The 20133-nt window shown below is 43.0% G+C and overlaps 1 protein-coding gene across 1 annotated transcript in view; it reads left to right on the forward strand.

Annotated features, from left to right (window-relative positions):
- The window catches only part of DDA1 (DET1 and DDB1 associated 1), a 57653-nt gene that overhangs the window by 19198 nt on the left and 18322 nt on the right, over positions 1-20133 (forward strand). Inside the window, exon 2 of the mRNA XM_073592161.1 lies at positions 11755-11835. Coding sequence (XP_073448262.1) covers positions 11755-11835 — 81 coding nt within the window. The remainder of the gene's footprint in view (positions 1-11754; positions 11836-20133) is intronic.

The raw sequence follows: 20133 nt of genomic DNA on the forward strand, positions 1-20133 counted from the left end.
TTTTTTTTTTTTTTTTTTTATGCCATTGTCACTCTTGCTTCAGACTAGCATTTTTGTTAACTAGAAGTCGTTCTTGGGAAGATCGTTCTTGAGGATACGTGAGCAGTGAAACTCGCCTGCTTGCATGTGTTACTCCCTCGCTGGCTGGACAAGACCACATTTTGAAACTTTTTGGCAGTGAGGAGTTTTTCTCCTTCAGAGAGGGAGCAGCACATACAAAGCCAGTGAATGTTCTCCCATGCTTTTTTTTTTTTTTTTTTTTTTTTTTTGAGGACCCTTTCCTGCAAACTAATGTAATGCCTTGGGGACTCCCAAGTTACCAGAACTTGTCCCCATTGGAAGATCCTCCTCTGTTACGTTTCTGGGGACAACCCAAAGCTGGGATTTTCTTTTACTTTTCAATGATAATGGTAAACAGGACAAATGGAGAGGGTGAATCTCCTTAACGGAGGCACAGATGGCAACCTAATAAGTGCTTAATCCCTCAACTCCAAACTAAATTAATAAAGCTTTGCGTTTGTACTTTAAGACCTGTTATCGTTTCCGAAGCGTCGCAAATCGCGTGACGCCCTTGCAATCCGTATTATTTTGAATAGCACCAAATCGCGATGCCGAGATTGTCGCCCGAATCGCGGTAAAAACACGCAGACAGAATCGTGGCCTCCCGCGATTTTGATTGCGCGTTCTTACTGCAAGTCGTCGGCGGCAAAATCGTGCCGCTGTTTGGTGTCATTTAAAATAGCGGGGATTGCAAGAGCGTCCCGCGATTTGCAGTGTTTCCGAATCGTGGCGATTTCGCCCACAAAACGAACACCAAGGTGTGAATGGAGCCTAAATCTTTGAAAATGCAAGATAGAAACAGATTGGTTGCTATGCATAACTGCTGCACATTCTGGCTGCTCCAGTCTTTGTAAATTTCCCTGAATGTTCTTTTTTGAACTACAGTATATTTGGCTTGGCTCCTTTTCGCAAAGGGGTCTACTTTTTTATTTTTCTTTAAAAAAAAAATAGCAAAGCCTGTCTAGAATCCATAAATGTGGTTATATAAGGGTCCTCAATTGCATGTTGTGTTGTGTGTTTTTTTTTCAAAAAAAAAAAAAAATCAGTTTTTGTTTAGCAGTGCCACCTGCTGGTGCAGTCTTGTTTTTTGGTGCATTAATAGATCATTCTTTATATTTCAATGGTTTTTATTGGAAGTTGCAAAACATGCTTGACATTTTGGCATAAACTGTTTGCCATAACTCAGTAAAAGTATAGGACAAAATCTTTACAGAAAAGCAAATTATTTACTTCCTGCTAGCACATCTGTTATTATATTATTGCAATTCTGGAAAGAACTTAACACTAACACAACCAATTAACATTTCTGTGATCTAGAAGGCAATTATAAATGTCACCCGGTCCCCCCATTCCCCCACACCCCACTGGGGGGGCGGGAAAGGAAGGAGATTGCACCACAAACGACTCCAGAAGAAGAAAAAGGGAAAGAATAGAAGTAAGAAAAAAGGAATTTCAGAGAGAAAAGAAAAGTGCACTCCCTAAGGTTGGTTTAGTGAATCTCTGATATCTCACAGGGGGTCTGACAAATATCTTATCCAGGGTTCCCACACCTTGTCAGATTGGGCTAGTTCATCCTGTAGATCGCCCAAAGGCGTTTATTTACCATGATTCATGTTAACTTATCTCTAACCAAGTCGAAAGGGATCGAGGGTGTCTTCCATGTTCTGGCAAATGCTATTCTGGCTGCCGTAAAAATGAAGGCTACAAGTTTCCCTGCTTGTTTGGGTGTGCCTTCTACTGGACGTCCCAGAAGAGCTTGTGGGGATTTAATTAAATACACCTGAGTAAGTGAGAAGATAAAATTGTAAAGGCGGATCCAAAAACGTTTCACCTTGGGGCAGGACCACCATATATGAAACATCATTCCTTCCAATCCGCACCCTCAAACAGGAGGGAGAGGCCCCTGGAATGAATGAGGCTATTCTTGTCGGTACCATCCAAGCAAAATCTTGTAATTTGCTTCAATTAATGAGGTATTTATGTGTGATTTTGACGCACACTGCAACGTTGTGGACCTTTCGGCAAGAGTAAGTGTCTCACCCATGTCTTGTTCCCATTTCTTGTAAAACATATTTTTTCTGAAGCAGAGGTCAATATACTATAGATTTTGGAGATGCCAGTGTGCTTATCAAAGGATCTACACAAATACTGAGGTGGACGTGGTTATATCGGCTGCGTGTTGCAAGGAGTGCAGAAAATGAAAGATTTCTGAATTTGGGAGGAGGTACTTCTCTTGAAGGGATCCTTGTGTTAGAATCCCCCTATGATCAGAGGTCGTCTTTATGTATCAAACCCTTGTTTTTCCACCAAGCAAGGGACTTGGAATTGAGACCTGGGGTGAAATCCGGGTTGCCCACTAGGGGGGCCATGGGAGTGCGTGGGGATTTGAAATTATGGGATTTGGACAGTCTATCCCATAGGTTTAATGAGAATGATAGTGTGGGACACATCACGATTGGTCTGTCTTTTGGTTTCAACTACATCAACTGACTGGTTTAGTAGGATGCAAAGTTGATTCAATTTTCATCCAGATGGACGGGGGTGTTGAGGCGTAAAAGCGAATTAGCTGTGCCAATTGCACTGCGCAGAAATATCTAGCTAAATCCGGGACTCCCAAGCCTCCCCCCATCTTAGACGTGAAAAGGGTGCGTTTATTCACCCGAGGTCTCTTGTTCCCCCGTATGAATTTCAAAACCTTGTGTAGTGTTCTGAATAGGTAAACTAACCTCGGCAAGAGATTCATCTTAATTGCGTGCAGTCTACTGAACCACGACGGAGAATTAGTGGCCCAAAGTTGGAGACCAGCCATCATCTTGTTGTAAAGAGGGGGATAGTTTGCCTGATGCAGCTAATCTAGAGTGGGGGTCAGGAAGATTCCTAAGTATGGGGGGGCTTCTGTCTGATAATAGAAATTAGGTTTGTAGTTGTGCTACTGTGTTGGCCTCTAGTGAGAGGTTGAGGGCGACCAATTTCGAGTGGTTGATGGAAAGACCTGAGATCATGGAGAAGTGACGCAATGTGCGGTATAAATTTGGTAGTGACATGACTGGGGACAAAAGGAGTATAAGGATGTCGTCAGCAAACATGGCACACTTGTGCTTGAGCTCACCACAATGTATGCCTTTTATGTCAGGGTGACTCCTAATTTTAATGGCTAAGGGTTCCAGGGCCCATAAAAAAAGAATGGGAGATAAAGGACACCCTTGTCGAGTTCCTCTATGGATATCTATTTGAGGTGACGTGTATCCCTTGACCTGGGTTCTTGCTGAGGGTATGCTATAAAGGGTCCACAGCACCCCAAAAATTTTGGGCCAAACCCATAGCCTTTCAGTGCATAAAATAGGTAATCCCATGACAGAGTCAAAGGCCTTACAAAGGTCTAATGATAACATGCTCCTCCTGGGTCCATGGTTGTCCCAGTTGGACTGAACCGCTGATATCACATCTATTAATCGCCGGGTCTTATCTGGCGCCTGGTGATTGGGCACAAACCCCACCTGGTCCGGATGGATATAACTGGATAGGAAGGTATTCATTCAGTTTGCCAAAACTTTGGTCATCAATTTATGATCTACATTAATTAATGAAATTGAGCAATAATTGGAACAATCCCCAAGGTCCTTCCCAGGTTTGGGAATGACATGAATAAAGGCAGCATTTTCATGTGTTGCTAATGCCGAGCCTCTCTTCAGGTCATTAAAGAAGGAGCATATGTGGGGCACCAACAACTCTGAGAATTTCTTGTAATAAAGACCCGAGAATCCATCAGGACCGGGTGCCTTTTGAGGGGTTTAGACTCTTGATAGCCTCTTTGATTTCGCCCTCTGTAAAGTCTCCCTCCATCAGCTCAATATGATCGTTTTCTACCTTGGGTATAGATGTCCCTAAAGTACTTATAGGCTAGAGTTAATGGGAATACATTTGGAGAGGCGTATAATTTGGAATAGAAGGTGCAGAATTCCTGTACCACCAGTTGTGGGTTCTGGGTTAGTTTGCTGTCGCTGAACCGTAATTTTGGTAGGGCTGGGTTGTACAGGTGAGGAGTGAGTTTCCTAGCTAACAGGGTATTTGGCTTGTCTCCCAAGGTGTAGAATCAGTGTCTAGACCAGCGGAGTTGCTTCTCCGCTTTGGTAGTGAGGCTAAGATTTAAAGCCATGCGCGCCGCATCTATTTTGTGTCTTAAATCTAGCTGGGGTTTTTTTCCGCATAAGGGCCTGTAAATCAGTCTCCTGTTGAATTGTGTATGCGTTTGGGCCTAGAAGCTAGTGGATTAATTGGCCGCGAATCGTGGCTTTGTGCGCTGCCCAATTGATGTTCGGGGTCGTATCGGTGGCCTGATTTTGGGCAAAGTATTGGCCTATGGCCTTTTCAATTTCGGTGAATATAATAGGATCATTAAGTAAAGAGGCGTTAAGGCGCCAAGTCGTTGGTTTCGTCCCCAGGTCTGATAAGCAGATTTGCACTGGGGAATGATCAGACCATGCCGTGGCCAGTATTTTGGCTGATTTGATTGATGGGAGCAGGTGCGATAAGGTAAAAACATGATCGATTCGGGAGTAGGTTTTATGTATGTGAGAGTAATGCGTATAATCTTTAGTGGTTGGGTGGAGCTCTCTCCAGATATCTATTAAGTTGTAGGAGTGTGCCAGCCTGGCCAGTTTACAGCCCTGCTTCGGAGTGTGTTTCAAAACTGGTTTGTATGGATTAGACCTGTCCAGGGCTTGGTCCAAAGGTACATTACTGTCCCCGCCTATTATGGTCTGACCCTTTGCATGTGGGATTAGTGTCGCTAGCATGGTTTCAAAGAACTGTACCTGTCCCCCATTAGGGGCATAGTAGGAGACTATGGTTATGACCTGTTTGTTGATTCTCCCTACCACCATAGTGTATCTCCCTTTATCTTTTATGACCATGTCAGGGGTAAAGGGTACGTGTTTACCAATGCAAATTACAACTCCTCCCTTTTTCTCTGGGCCATTGGAAAGGTAACACGTTGGATATCTGGCATTAAGGTATTTGGGTACCGAAGTCTGGGGAAAAATGGGTTTCCTGTAAGAGCACCACATCCGCTCCCCAGGCATGATATTGGTGGAAAGCCTTTGGCCCTTTTGGTTGGGGAGTTTATGCCCTGCACATTATGGGAGACTACAGAGAATTTGGGTGACGGGCCACTCAACATGGTGGTTCGATGGACTGCACTTGCCTGTTTGTAGCTTTCCATCGTCTCGTCCAAGATCCTGGCTCTCTGAGGGGGGACCACCGGGTTCGGAGTATGGAGTGCACTTAAGTAGAAAGCAAGAGAGAAAAAAAGAGTAGAGAGTTAAGCAGTGTGTCGGTACTATGTTCTATCAGCGTGTCATAAAAAAATTTCAATACATATAAGCAATGTAACGTCTTGTGATGTAACGTAGGGAATTCAATGTTCCCATATTAGATCGTGAGGTTGTCGTCCTCTAACCAGGACAGACAAGCTCACCAAGAAGTGGCATGCGTTTCCTCCCTGGTTTTTTTCCACTCCTAAAAAGGTGAAGGAAAGATGTGTCCAGGAAACCCTCAACATAGGTTTAACCAGGCACGTTGATGGATTAAAAAAAAAAAAATCTGGCCAAAATTATTTTCCATTTCAGCGTAGGACCAGGTTGGGTCCCCCCCCCCCCGTTGTTGAGTCAAGGAGGAACTAAGTGTCCAACATCAGGGAGGAATTTTGTTAAACATCCAACAGGTCTGAATATCGGCAGGCTATGCCGCAACTCTGGGGCAGATGATCGAATTTCAGTTCAGCTTGGTTCATCCGTATGCTCCCTTGGATGTGGAGCGGCCTTGTTGGGACCATATGGGTGAAATTGGCTGTTCCCTTGCTTGCCGGGGAGGGGGCGATAAAGGTTCCCAAGTGAATCAGTCCCAGGTCTAGCAGAGTTTCTTCTCCGTCTCGGAAATTGGCAAACGAATGCGTCTTACCCTTCTAGGCAAATGAGAGAAGAAAGGGGAAAGACCATCACTATTTTATGTGGCGATTGATTATGTGCAACAGTAGTGGCTTCAGGGCACGTCTCTTCTGGATGGTATGTTGGGAGATGTCTGCAAATATCTGGACTGGGTGACCTAGAAAGGATATGTCTCCCTTACTCCTGGCTTCCGACATAATTTTTTCCTTGATTCTATAGAAGTGTGGCTTTACCAACACATCTCTGGGGAGGCCATCCGTTCTTAGGGTGCATCAAGCCCTGACAGCCCCATCGAGCTCCAGATGATGAGGGGAGATTCCAGGGATCAGGTCCTGTATCAGAGTATGTACTGCATCTTCTAGATCAGTGATCGATTCTGGCAATCTGCGCAGCCTGAAATTGTAGCGTCTGGATCTATTATCTAGATCTTCAATGTTTGCGTTTGCTTGGTCAAGCTGGTCTTGCAGGGAGGAGATCATCCTGGTGTTCTGGTTGACCCTACCCACCGTGCCATCCACCTTGGATTCAATCGTGTCCAGTCTCTCCCCAATGCAGTGGATGTCACCTCTTATCTCTGCTGTCATTGCATTAAAGGCTTTAGACAGTTCTTGTTGGAGCAATGCAGAGAATCGAGCCAGCAGGGCTGTGTCTCCAGAGTAGGGAGCAGGGACTGATCCCCTATGGAACCGGACTGACTCTGAGCCATTTCCGTGAGGTCCGCCATGTGCCTGTCCATAGGAGAAGCTGGGAACCCTGCATAGTCTGGGCCTTCTCCCCGGGATCCCATGGATGGGGAGAACTGGGGGAGCTCACCTCTGTGCTGCCCTGTTGGCTCCTCCTGTGACTGGAAAGAAAATGGATCCGGCATATGGGTGTCCTGTTGGTTTGGTGAGGCTGCCGCAGAATGAGGGGAGGACGGGCTGTGGGCTGGCTGTGCTGCCTGTCTCTGCTTCTTCTGGTCCGGTGCCATCTTGGGAGAGGGGGGTCTGGCGTGCTGCAGAGACCTGGTGCTCTGAGCAGGACGTAGGGGGGTAGCGAAGCTGGGTTTTTTTCGTTGTCCTCCGCTGCATCGTTCGGTCCGGTGCCTGGGAATGTGCTTGCTGCATTCAGAATGCTCGTTGTAGCTGGGAAAATCCAGCGGCGAGCAGAGCTCGGTCAGAACATGTCCGCTCCCGGCACCACGCACATAAAATCATTCTTAATGGGAAACCTTGCAGTTCACTAGTTAGTCTCCTAGTAATGTGATTAAAGTAAGGGTTTTAATCCCTAAATCTTGTGAACATCACTGGTATTATAGTGCTTGATAACCACGTATTTCAGCAGCAGGCCTTATCTGTAATCATTTATTACAAAGCCCCTCTTGCAGCCCTACTTCTCAGCTGGATAAAATATAGGTCTTTAACCACTTCTGCCCCGGAAGGATTTACCCCCTTCCTGACCAGAGCACTTTTTACAATTTGTCACTGCGTCGCTTTAACTGATAATTGCGCGGTCATGCAATGCTGTAACCAAACGAAATTTGCTTCCTTTTCTTCCCACAAATAGAGCTTTCTTTTGATGGTATTTGATCACCTCTGCGTTTTTTTTTTTTTTGTTTTTTTTTTGAAAAAAAATATTTTCTACTTTTTGTTATAAAAAAAATCCAATAAACTCAATTTTAGTCATACATTTAGGCCAAAATGTATTCGGCCACATGTCTTTGGTAAAAAAAAATGTCAATAAGCGTATATTTATTGGTTTGCGCAAAAGTTATAGCGTCTACAAACTAGGGTACATTTTCTGGAATTTACACAGCTTTTAGTTTGACTGCCTATGTCCTTTTCTTGAGGTGCTAAAATGGCAGGGCAGTACAACCCCCCCCCCCCCCCAAATGACCCCATTTTGGAAAGTAGACACCCCAAGGAAATTGCTGAGAGGCATGTTGAGCCCATTGAATATTCATTTTTTTTTTTTTTTTTTTTTTTTGTCCCAAGTGATTGAATAATGACAAAAAAACTAAATGATATATTGCTCACACAGGCCATGGGCATATGTGGTGGAATTGCACCCCAAAATAAATTCTCCTGATTCTCCTGAGTACGGGTATACCACGTGTGGGACTTTTTGGGAGCCTAGCCGCTTACGGGGCCCCGAAAACCAAGCACCGCCTTCAGGATTTCTAAGGGCGTAAAGTTTTGATTTCACTCCTCACTACTTATCACAGTTTTGAAGGCCATAAAATGCCAAGATAGCATGACCCCATTTTGGAAAGTAGACATCCCAAGCTATTTGCTGAGAGGCATGGTGAGTATTTTGCAGCTCTCATTTGTTTTTGAAAATGAAGAAAGACAAGAATTTTTTTTTTTTTTCAAAACTTTGTGACAAAAAGTGAGGTCTGCAAAATACTCACTATACCTCTCAGAAAATAGCTTGGGGTGTCTACTTTCCAAAATAGGGTCATGGGGGGGGGGGGTGGTTGTGCCACCTGGGCATTCCATGGTCTCCGAAACTGGTAGGCAGTGAAGATTGAAATAAAAAATGTACGCCCTTAGAAAACCTGAAGGCGGTGCTTGGTTTTCGGGGGTCCCATATGCGGCTAGGCTCCCAAAAAGTCTCACACATGTGGTATCCCCGTACTCAGGAGAAGCAACAGAATGTATTTTGGGGTGTAACCGAACGCTGGCAGAACGTGAAAAAATGACAACAATAAAAAATGAAAAACAAAAAGTGAGAAATAAGTAAAAAAACCAACCGAATGTAGGAGTATGTGAATGATACTGTGATGTGCTTAGTGAGGATAGTGTGGTTCAAATAAAAAATGTAGTTTACCTTGATTCCTAGTAGGCATCAGAGCAGGAAAAGATTGACCATGGATACCATGTACCATGGATACTTACGCTGGTGGAAAGAATCTGTAAGACATTCCATGCATTTGATATTAATTTTGGACCTCCACAGAGAAATGGGGGGGGGGGGGGGGGATGGGTCCCACAAAGCTAAAATACAAGCCTAGGCTGCGTAAGGTAGGATTTTTTTCTGCAAAAGTGGGATGCAATTGAAATGAAAGAAAAGGCTCACAGGTTTGGAGCCCAATTCCACTGACATAAGCTTAAACACTAACTGGCATATCTGGTCCCAGAAAGGATATAATTTTTGAGCAGGTTCAAGAGATGTGCAAGTATGAGCCCTCTTCCTGGCTACATCTCCAGCAGAAGCTAGACGTATTCCATAAAATCTTGTGCAATGTTGTTGGGACCCTTTACCAGTGGCATAAAATCTTGTAGCCCTTTTCTTGAAATTTGTTAGAAATGGAGGTGTGTGTGTGTGTGTGTGTGTGTGTGTGTGTGTGTGAACAAGAAGGCAAGATCCACTTGGGCTGCAGAAAAGGTTATGTGCAGGTCTTGCTCCCACTTGCGCATATATATGATGGTATGTAAACCTTAAAGGTGAGGCCACATGCAGTTTATAAAATTGAGATAAAAGATGGGGGCAATGGACATATCCAAACACAGGTCCTCAAACAGGGTGAGGTTGTGAGAGGCACCATATTTGGCATTAGTGGATTTTAGAAAATGATACATATGCGGATCCAGTAAGTGCTGGATGTCTGTTCAGGAAAGACAGTGGTAAGATGGAGCTAGGTGTAAAAGGCTTTCGCCACATCCTGGTTGAGATTCTTATTGCTGTTGCCCAACGTGAACTCCAGATCCCTTAAAATAGGGCTCGTAGGAAATGGGTGTGGTTAAATGTTGAGGAAATCACCCTAAGTGAGGCCCCGATGGTCGGGTGTGCTAAAAGATGATACGTGTGGCAAGGTGAGCCGGGAAGGCATGACAGAAGAAATGCTCCTGCTCTATCATAACCCACAGTTTAGACTTCACTTGTGTGCACCAACTAACAACTGGAGCCAAGTGAAGGGCTTTGAAATACAACTGAAAATCGGGCAGCCCCACTTTACCTTTCAGTTTGGGAAGAGTGCAGACCCTCTGCCTTTTGTCCCCCGCAAAAAAGTAAAGACGTAATGCCTTAAGTTGAGGAAAGATCCAAATAGGGAGTGAATCAGTTACAAGATCTGAGGTAACGTGGTCATCTTAAAGACGGTACAGTGCCCAAACCAGATTGAATGCAGGGTCCTCCACTTCTGAAGGTCTGTGTGTATCTTAGTCAACAGGCGCCAGATGTTTGCATCAAATAACTGATCTAGATCAGACTCATTTTAACCCCTAAATAATTAAGACTATGAACGGCCCAAAGAAACGGGCAAGCCTGTTTCAGTCTGGCAGGCAGTCAATTGCTAGAGAAATGTTGAGGGCTTCCAACTAACACATTTATCTTGTTGGAGAGAGCCCCATGTTGCTGTTTTTTTTTTTTTTTTTTTTTTTTTTTTTTCTAAATAACAAATAGGTTTATACTTGCCTGCGCTGTGCAATAGAATTCCACAGAGTGGCCCCGAACCTCTTTTTCTCAGGTCCCCTATTGGCATTTATGGCACTTCTTCTGCGAGTGCCCCCAGAGCAAGCCGCTTGCTGTAGGGACACTTGTGTGGGCTCAATCCCGAGCCTCACTGTTTGAGTCCACAGACAGCACAGCTCGGTCACACCCTCTTGTCATTGGATTTGACTGACAGCAGTGGGAGGAAGTGAGAGGAGAGGGCTGCTACAGACAGGACAATGCTGGATTGAGTGAGGACTCTAGTAAGTGTGTGTGTGTGTGTGTGTTGGGGTTAGGGGGAAATGATACTACCTAAAACACTTTTACAAACGAGGCCAAGGATAAATCCAAGGAAGAAACCAAGCTTACTTACCGACCAGCTCACAGATAACCGAATAAACCGGTCTAACGGTATGCGTTTAAAAACAGGGGTTTTGTCTGCACGCATTTGCAAATGCATGCGTAAGCTACAGAGCCTTGAGAGGCTCTGTAGCTATCCTTGGCCTTTTTTTTCTTATGTGCCCTCCAATGCTGCTTAATGGCCAGCTTTAGGTGGGAGCAGTGGTCCTTTTTTTGTATCTAAAACATATTTACCTTAATGCAGGAAATGCATTAAGGTAAAAATGGTTAGGCTTTAGTACCACTTTAAGAGATCACTTCGTATTTGATTACTGACATACCCATCCACTGTAGTCCATACTGTATACTCGTTGGCCTGGGTGCCCGAGCTTAGTATTATATTTGGCAGATTACCTGGTTTAGTAGGTTTAGTAATTTTCCCCATTAGACTTCTAGTATCTCGCCTGTAATGCCAACCAGAGGTAAGCAGTATTTTAAACTTGATTTTTACATATATAAGGGTATTAATTAATTATTTATTTATGTATTTATTTTTTTTACATATGTGTTATATATATAATATGTGTGTGTTTGTGACCGCATGTTAACACTGAAAATCCTAAAAGTCGGTGCATTTGTAACATGTTACACTCTGAATATGGTTGTAACCTGTTATAAAAGGTGGATTTATCCTTTTAAACATTTTACATGCAATATATGCATTTCAATAGTTGGTTACATGGGTTCATCTTTATTGTTCAATCCTCATACCTCCAATTTTAAATTGGGCTTGAAATGCCTAGGCATTTTTTTTACATACTGTATTGCAAGGTTCAGACTTCAGATTGGCTCATCTTTTCCTCCTGCTGAAATCACATGAGTAAATGCTTAGGTTGAGACTCTGAAAGTTGGGAAAGAATGTCTACTTTTCTTTTGTACTCGAACTCACCGTAAATATTGCTGTCTATAAATTAAACTCCTCTCTTCTTTTGTTCCCCAGGCGGATTTTCTGAAAGGTTTACCAGTGTACAATGAGAGCAACTTCAGCCGTTTTCATGCAGATTCTGTGTGCAAAGCTTCAGTAAGTAGTTTCATCAAAAGAAGTGTTTGCCTTTTAGTTCCAGTCTTGGAATCTTCATGTTCACAGTGGACATAGCCGCCACTCCTGGTCTTCCTAATACATGACAGGCAACATCAAAAAGCAGGGATCAGCCTGTTATTGGTCAGAAAAAGTCCACCAGCATATATAAAAGGAAATATTTCCTTGCCATATTGCCTATGCTGATTTTTCATTCTGCATATGCTGATTGACTTTAGCATCTTAAATCCCTCTTAACTAACCCAGAACCTGTAGCCAAGGACTTCTGACTTTTCTAATGATGTTCATACAGTGACTTCAATGAACAAATAAATTTGCTCTCACCTGAACCCTACTCTAACCCAAACCCACTTCAGACTATGGCTAGAATGTATCGCCTTACAAGCAGTGACTATGTGCTTCCTTTTATGCATCGTGGAATCTTTCTGCTTGTGACCTACCCTATGATAGTATACAACAAATTAGTTTCAAAATTATTTTTCTTAAAATACTTTCCACCAGTAGTATGCTCACATTCAATTTTGGCAGGTTCCCAATGCACTAAGCTAGTACATATGGGCCTGGGGGAAAACATGTTTTAAATTAAAAAAAAAATGCTTTGAAACCGGATTAAGGAGTAATATTCACCAATGACAAATCTGTTCTATCCCAGGTGAACCTAATATCCTGCAAATTGTTTCTCATCTTTACTGTAACAGCAGTATAGAGAGCAGTGTTTCTTAACTAGGGTTCTTCTAGAGCTTGTTAAACAATCGCCTTGTAAAACAACCCATTCAGTTTAAAATAAAAATTAAAGTTAAAACATTGGTGTATAGATATAAAAATACATTATAAATACCTTTTAATTTTTTTACTTTTTGGATCACTTTGACTCTGTTCTTTGCTGCATTAGAGCTGGGTGGAAGCAGCAACAGTGAAAAAATGTGCGAAGAAACACTGCGCTAACTAAAATAGAAGGATGAGCAGCTACATACAGTGTGACAAAAACAATACAAAAATAATTCGAAAAATGTAGCGCATGATGAACAAACATGAATAACGTAATAATAAAAAACAGTAAAGTCCATATAACCACAAGTCCTTCGACAAAGTGTAATAGACTTAATAAGTGACAAACAAAAGTCTGACTGGCCAATGGCAAAAAAAGTAAGTGATGTGGTGTCCAGCTGTATATATACACGGATGCAACAACTCAGGGTGATGGATTTCCAAGTGTTGACAAAGAATATGTTGATAGGTGCATGAAAACAACATCAAACGAAAACGGCATCAATGGATGAGTGATAAGTGCATGCTCTTACCAGATCGGGTGGACTCCACTGTCAGCGACATGGAATCTGCGTGTTTCCTATATTTCCTATAACACGTCATCTCTTGCTGGTCTGGACCAGCAAGAGATGACGTGTTATAGGAAACATAGGAAACAAGATTCCAATCGTGAGTTCCACTAGTGACGATTGACCTTGGTGATCCCTGGAGTCTTCGCTGAGTTCGTCTTTGAGGTCCCAATTGCCTGGATACCTTTACATCTTCCCTGTGTGGCACACTGCTTTCAAGACTTCATGTCGCTGACAGTGGAGTCCACCAGATCTGGTAAGAGCATGCACTTACCACTCATCCATTGATGCCGTTTTCGTTCGATGTTGTTTTCATGCACCTATCAACATATTCTTTGTCAACACTTGGAAATCCATCACCCTTGTTGCATCCGTGTATATATTCAGCTGGACACCACATCACTTACTTTTTTTTGCCATTGGCCAGTCAGACTTTTGTTTGTCACTTATTAAGTCTATTACACTTTGTCGAAGGACTTGTGGTTATATGGACTTCACTGTTTATTATTACGTTATTCATGTTTGTTCATCATTCGCTACATTTTTCTAATTATTTATAGAAACAGCAACACCCTGATCTTCCCAATGAATTGTTGTGCAGGGGGGTTGTCAGGACAAGTCTGCTTATTTGAGGAGAATACACTGAGTTCCCAGCACAGCTAGAGAGCTGACCACGCTGTGCTCTCCTGCTTCATCTGGTCAGTTTTTAATAGGAAAGCAAGGGGACTGGTAGAAACACCAGGGATTTCACACAAAGGAAGCAATACAAAGAACAGGATACTTTCTCTGCAGCAGATCACTCAGCGATTGAAATTGGTTGCCAGAGATTACAGCCTATACTTACCGCTCACTGGTTGGGAGTGATTACAGCAGATTACTACTGTTCACTGGTTGCTATAGGTTATTGCTCACTGATTGGGTTGCTAGAGGTTACTGCACAGTGCATACCCTTACCGTTCACTGATTGGGTTGCTAGAGATTACTGCACACCATAACCGCTCACCGATTGGGTTGCTAGAGGTTACTGCACACAATCACCGCTCACTGATTGGGTTGCTAGAAGTTACTGCACACATCACTACTCACCCATTGGTTGCTAGAAGTTACTGCACACTGATTCCTGTAACTCATTCACAGTGTCCCCCTCTGTAAGCTGCTCCGGTCCAGACACTGCTTTATCAATCCATCCCACTCTGCTGCTGACAAAGGGGTGAAGGAGAACAATCACAGCCCGCTCTCTTTCATCTTAGCCCTGCTGACCAGAGAAATGGTGGGGGGGCTGGGGGGGGGGGCACTGACCGTGACCGGAAAAATGGGGGGGGACACTGACCGGAGAAGGGGCGAGCGGGGGACACTGAGCCGCTCTGCCTCACTTCATTTAACAGCTGCTGGTGACTGACAGGGAGAAGCGGGATGAGCGGGCTCCGGCGCATACAGCCCACAGCTTGCCTCTCCCCTGTCAGAGTCAACCGGCCAGGAGAGCAAGTGGGGAATCGGCTGCACCCGCTACACAGGATGAATATTTGCAGGCAGCGTGGGCTCAAGGAGCAGTTGCTTTTGGGGCTCCCCAACTATGATTGGGCCCTGGGCAACTGCCCCTTTTGCCCCGTGTTAGACGGCCATGCATAGAAGTACATGGTACAGCAGGCACATATCGGGAATATGAAGTGTTTTAACAAATTCTTTAACTATTCTTGAAGTGGAGAGTTGATTTCATGGCTTATTGACTTTTACTTTACTGCCTTGGATGTCAAATATTTTAGGGACAATCCTTATTCTTTTATTTAGATCTTTTAATTTTTAGCAGGGATTACCGGAGGCCTGAAAATTTATTTCAAGGCTTCTATTGGGGTAAAAAGGTTGAAAAAAAATGGTGTAGCATGTGAGTAGATCAGTTTTAGTCCTTTAAGATTGTTTACCTTAAAGTGGAAGTTCACCCTAATACTAAAATCTCTAAATCTACAGGCATCCACGGTCTAAGACTAACCTATGTAGCCCTGTAAAGAGGAAATCGCTATACATACTTTTTCTGAAGCCGCTCCGGTCCGGTCTCCAGTGGCGGAAGCTCTGCAGAGAAAAGACAGCCAATAACGGCTGGGAAGTGACGTCGCCCATAGAGTTACTATGGGGCTTCCGTTGTCGGCTGCCTCCTCTTTACCCGCCTCCACAGAGAAGCCGCCGCTGACAGCTCAGTTTAGGACTGGACCAGAGCGGCTTTAGAAAAGGTATGTATAACGATTTCTTATTTACAAGGCTAGATAGGTTAGTCTTAGTTTGTTGATGGCAGGAGATTTAAATATTAGGCTGAACTCACACTTTTAATGCATTCTCTGCATTGAGGTAAAGAACCTTCTGTGTCCTGGACCTCTTCCCAACGCCCACCCCCTGCTCCCCCTTTACACATACTTTATCCCGATCTCAATCCAGCACCGTGCGCGAGAGCAGTGGCTCTTGCGCCTCTTTCCCTCATTGTAGGGAAGATTGACTAGCTGCTTGCTCAGTGGGTACTTGAAGCGCCAGCGGGGGACCCCAGAAAAGGATGGGGAATGCTCTGTGCAAAACCATTACACAAAGCTAGCAAGTATAACATGTTTGTTTTTTGTTTTTTTTAAATAAAAGCTTTAGAATCTCTTTAAGCCCTTGAACTCAGTATGTACACAAGATATGCAGGATAATTGATATTGATTTTGTAGACCAACTTAAAGTGGAATTCCAGCAAAACCTGACTGCTCTTAAAAATGCTCCCTCTCCCCTCCTAACACCTATTCTGACCTGTGTAAGAAAGATCTGTATATTTGCCTAGTTTCAGGCTGCTTTGGTTAAGTACAGGCATCCTGCTCCCCTCTCATCAGCCAGCGGCTACTACAGGAGAGAGAAGGGAGCGCTGACAATGGATGGGCCATAGGAGCCTATTGGTTGTTTCACTGCTCCCAGGCAATTGCAGCTGTTGTCGAGCCCTCTCTCTCCTGCAGCCAGTCCTGGCAGACACGGGAGATTGTGACCGGACCAGAGTAGCCTGAAAATAGGTAGGTGTACGGATCTTTCTTACACAGGTTAGTCAGAATAGGTGTTAGGGAGTATTTTATTGCGCCCAGACATATTTCAATTTTCTGATTACAGATTTTTCCCCAGGATTAAAATTTACTGTCAGCAATCCTTCTAAGTTTATATCCCTGTGTTGGAACTTAAAGAGGAGTTCCACCCAGGGGGTCCAGTAAAAAAAACAAAAATTAAAAGTCAGCAGCTACAAATACTGCAGCTGCTGACTTTTAATTGGACACTTACCTGTCCCTGGGTCCAGCGATGCGGGGGATCGAAGCCCCGCTCGTCTCCCCCTCCGTTCAGCGGCACCGGCATTGCAACTGTGGGCGCCGGGCTGTGGCTTCAGACTGGCACCCACTGCGCATGCGCGAGCGGCGCCGCGCGCTGTGATTGGCCGCTCAGTCACCTGGGACCTGTAATGGGTCCCAGATTGACAGGAGGGAGGAAGCAGAGCGGAGCCCTTCCTGTGCCGAGGGGGAAGTGATGTCACCAGCCCAGGCACTGGAAGGGGCAGACTACGAGGGACCCCTTAGCAACAGGCATTTAGTTTAAAAAAAAAAAAAATATCCAAATGTTTTTTTGTTGTTTTGGGATTTTTCATGTATTTTTGTTTTTTTGGGTGGGACCCCACTTTAAGAATACAGTGCAGTATAAAGTAATATAGCTTTTAGAGTCTCTTATTTTTATTAATTTAATTTTTTTTACCCGAACTACCTTGAGTGAAAAGAAAAGCCTGTTTTTCTGAGCCATTTATTAGATTCACTTTCTGCTGAAGCTCACAGAATAACTTCCCACTGTGTTCCAAATGTGACGGATCAATGTGGTCACCTTTTTGCCATTTCTTCTGTTATCTTTGTAGACCCCTCTGCAAAATGGGCTTGAGGTCAGTCCACCCATTTGATGCAATTATTTCCCTGGTTTAGCTATTTTTTCTAATAGATTCAATTTTACCAATTAATTTTCAAGCTTATGGCATGATCTTAAAAAGCAGTTGGATATCTTCCCTAGAGGGTCCCATTTCATTTTGTAAGATCGCAGTTCAAAGTGTTGTATATCTACAGTTTTAAATTATTCACATTTTGTCATGTTACAACCAAAAACTTAAATGTATTTTATTGGGATTATATGTGATAGACTGAAGCAAAGTGGCACATAATTGTGAAGTGGAAGAAAAATGATAAATGGTTTTTCAAAATTTTTTACAAATCTGTTAAGTGTGGCCTGCATTTGTTTTCAGTACCCCTGAGTAACTATGTAGAAGCATCTTTCATTGCAATCACAGCTGCAAGTATTTGTGGTGATCTCTCTACCAGCTTTGCACATCCTAGAGAGTGAAATTTTTTCCCATTCTTCTTTGCAAAATAGCTCAAGCTCGGTCAAATTGGATGGAGAGTGTCTGTGAACATCACTTCTCAAGGTCTTGCCACAGATTCTCAATTGCATTTAGGTCTGGACTGTGACTGGGCCATTCTAACACATAAATATGATTTGATCTAAACCAGTGATATGCAATTGGCAGACCTCCAGATGTTGCAAAACTACAAGTCCCATCATGCCTCTGCCTCTGGGTGACATGCTTGTGGCTTTCAGAGCCTTGCTATGCCTCATGGGACTTGTAGTTCTGCAACAGCTGGAGGTCCGCTAATTGCATATCCCTGATCTAAACCATGGATCCTCAAACTACGGCCATCCAGCTGTTTCAGAACTACACGTCCCATGAGGCATTGTAAAACTCTGACATTCACAGACTTGACTAGGCATGATGGGAATTGTAGTAACTGGAGGGCCATAGTCTGAAGACCCCTGATCTAAACCATTCCATTGTAGCTCTGGCTGTATGTTTAGGGTCGTCATCCTGCTGGACGGTGAACCTTTCTTGCAGACTCTAACAGGTTTTATTCCAAGATTGCCCTGTATTTGGCTCCATCCATCTTCCCATCAACTGACCAGCTTCCCTGTCTGCTGAAGAAAAGCATCCCCACAACATGATGGTGCCACCACCATGTTTCATGGTGGGGATGGTGTGTTCAGGGTGATGCGCACTGTTATAATACAGTGATATTCCCGCGCTACCAAATGTGTGCGTTTTTTAACAATATGATGCAACACTGAAGGAAATATCAGAACCTAGAAAATATATAAAGTGAAGGTAGTGCTGCGCTATGAACCTAAATACTGTGCGTAATAAAGTGCAAAGGTGCTCAATAAAAGATATGGGAGCTCGCCCACGTCGCTTCCAGTGCCCTGTGTTAGGGAACACGAGGCACCGGAAGTGACGTGGGCGAGCTGGCAGCTCATTTGTTATATGCCTGTTTGATACTTCTCATTGTGAGTAGGGCTGCAACTAATGATTATTTTCATAATCGATTAGTTGGTTGATTATTGTTTCGATTAATCGGTTAATAACCTTTAAAAAAAAATTGGTGTATAATTTAGTTAATATGTAAAGTTTAAAAAAAAAAAGGCCATTTATTCTTAAATATCTCTATGCAGCGGTAAATATAAATAACCAACTATATGATTAGAGAGCAAAATATCGAATCCACTCTGAGAATAACAGACAGAAGAGATATACTGTATACACTATTAGAGGAGAGAGATGCTGTATATACTATTAAAGGGTGAATCTGGTAAATATCATCATACTCAGATCAATTTTTTTTTTATTTACAAAAACAATGTCTTCCTTCAAAAAAAATGTAATTTTAAGAATGTTCGTTCAATTTTCTAATTGTTAGTGGGGTCAAATCGACGTTCATTTTCAACCACAGTGACGGGAAAATTTGGAAATAATAGAAAACTTCTTGGTCAAAGGAATTTTCAGACAGTGAATGTGGTTTTCGTTCAGAAATTACATTCATTTTAAAAAACAATGTTAAAACAAGTGAAAATTTCAAACAACATTCTTTGATTCAGGGAATGTACAAAGATGTTTCCTCTGAATATTCTCATCTGAAAATTGATCCGTGTGGCCAGCATAAAGCTCGGTACACACCTATGCAGTTTGCTTTTGATGTGTTTCTGCAGTGCTTTTTGCTGTGCGTTTTTGTGCACGTGATTTTGCTGCGATCTGCGTTTTTGCATTTCTTTTTGCCAAATTGTTGGGCAGATTAAAAAACACAAATTGCTGCAAAAACACATTACATTCGTTTCTGCAGCTTCTCCATTATTGTATATTGAACCAAAAAAGCACCGTTTTGCGTGGGGAAAAAAAAAAAAAAAAAAAAAAGTCCCTGACCCTTTCCAAATACGCAGCTGCTGAAAAAAGCAGAACTTGTCCCATAGGAAACCATGTAAATGAACTGTAGTGCGTTTCTGCAAAAAGCACCAAAAAACATAGATGTGAACCAGGTCTAAGACGTTTAGTAACAATGGAGTTAAAAAACTGAAATTAGCTCTTTATAGTACAAAAAAGCAAATAATCACTACTGTAAGGGGTTCATTTTTTTACTGTAGAACTGTGAAAGTAATATTTACAGCAGCGATTATTTGCTCTTTTTGTGTACTATAAAGGGCTCATTTTATTTTTTTTTTAACCCCATTATGTTACTGGCCGATTAATTGATTATGAAAATAGTAATCGATTAATTTCATAATCGATTAGTTGTCGATTAATTGATTAGTTGTTTCAGCCCTAATTGTGAGTACCTTGATTTTACTTTTACCGTTTCGTCAAGAAAAAATTGGCAATACCAACACTATTGTGCATCCCCCTTTACACCCCCCTCATGCCCCATTGCGAGGTTCATTGGATGCGGACACACCAGGGACAATAGGGGGACTCTGATTCCAGACTAGAGACACACACCAGTGGAGCCGGATACACCATACTGGGAGGCTACCAAGAAACACATTGAGATATACCCACATGCTGTTACCTTACAGCGGTAAGGTTACATCT

The sequence above is a fragment of the Aquarana catesbeiana genome, linkage group LG01 (assembly GCF_042186555.1).
Source record: "Aquarana catesbeiana isolate 2022-GZ linkage group LG01, ASM4218655v1, whole genome shotgun sequence".
NCBI classification, from domain to species: Eukaryota; Metazoa; Chordata; class Amphibia; order Anura; family Ranidae; genus Aquarana; species Aquarana catesbeiana.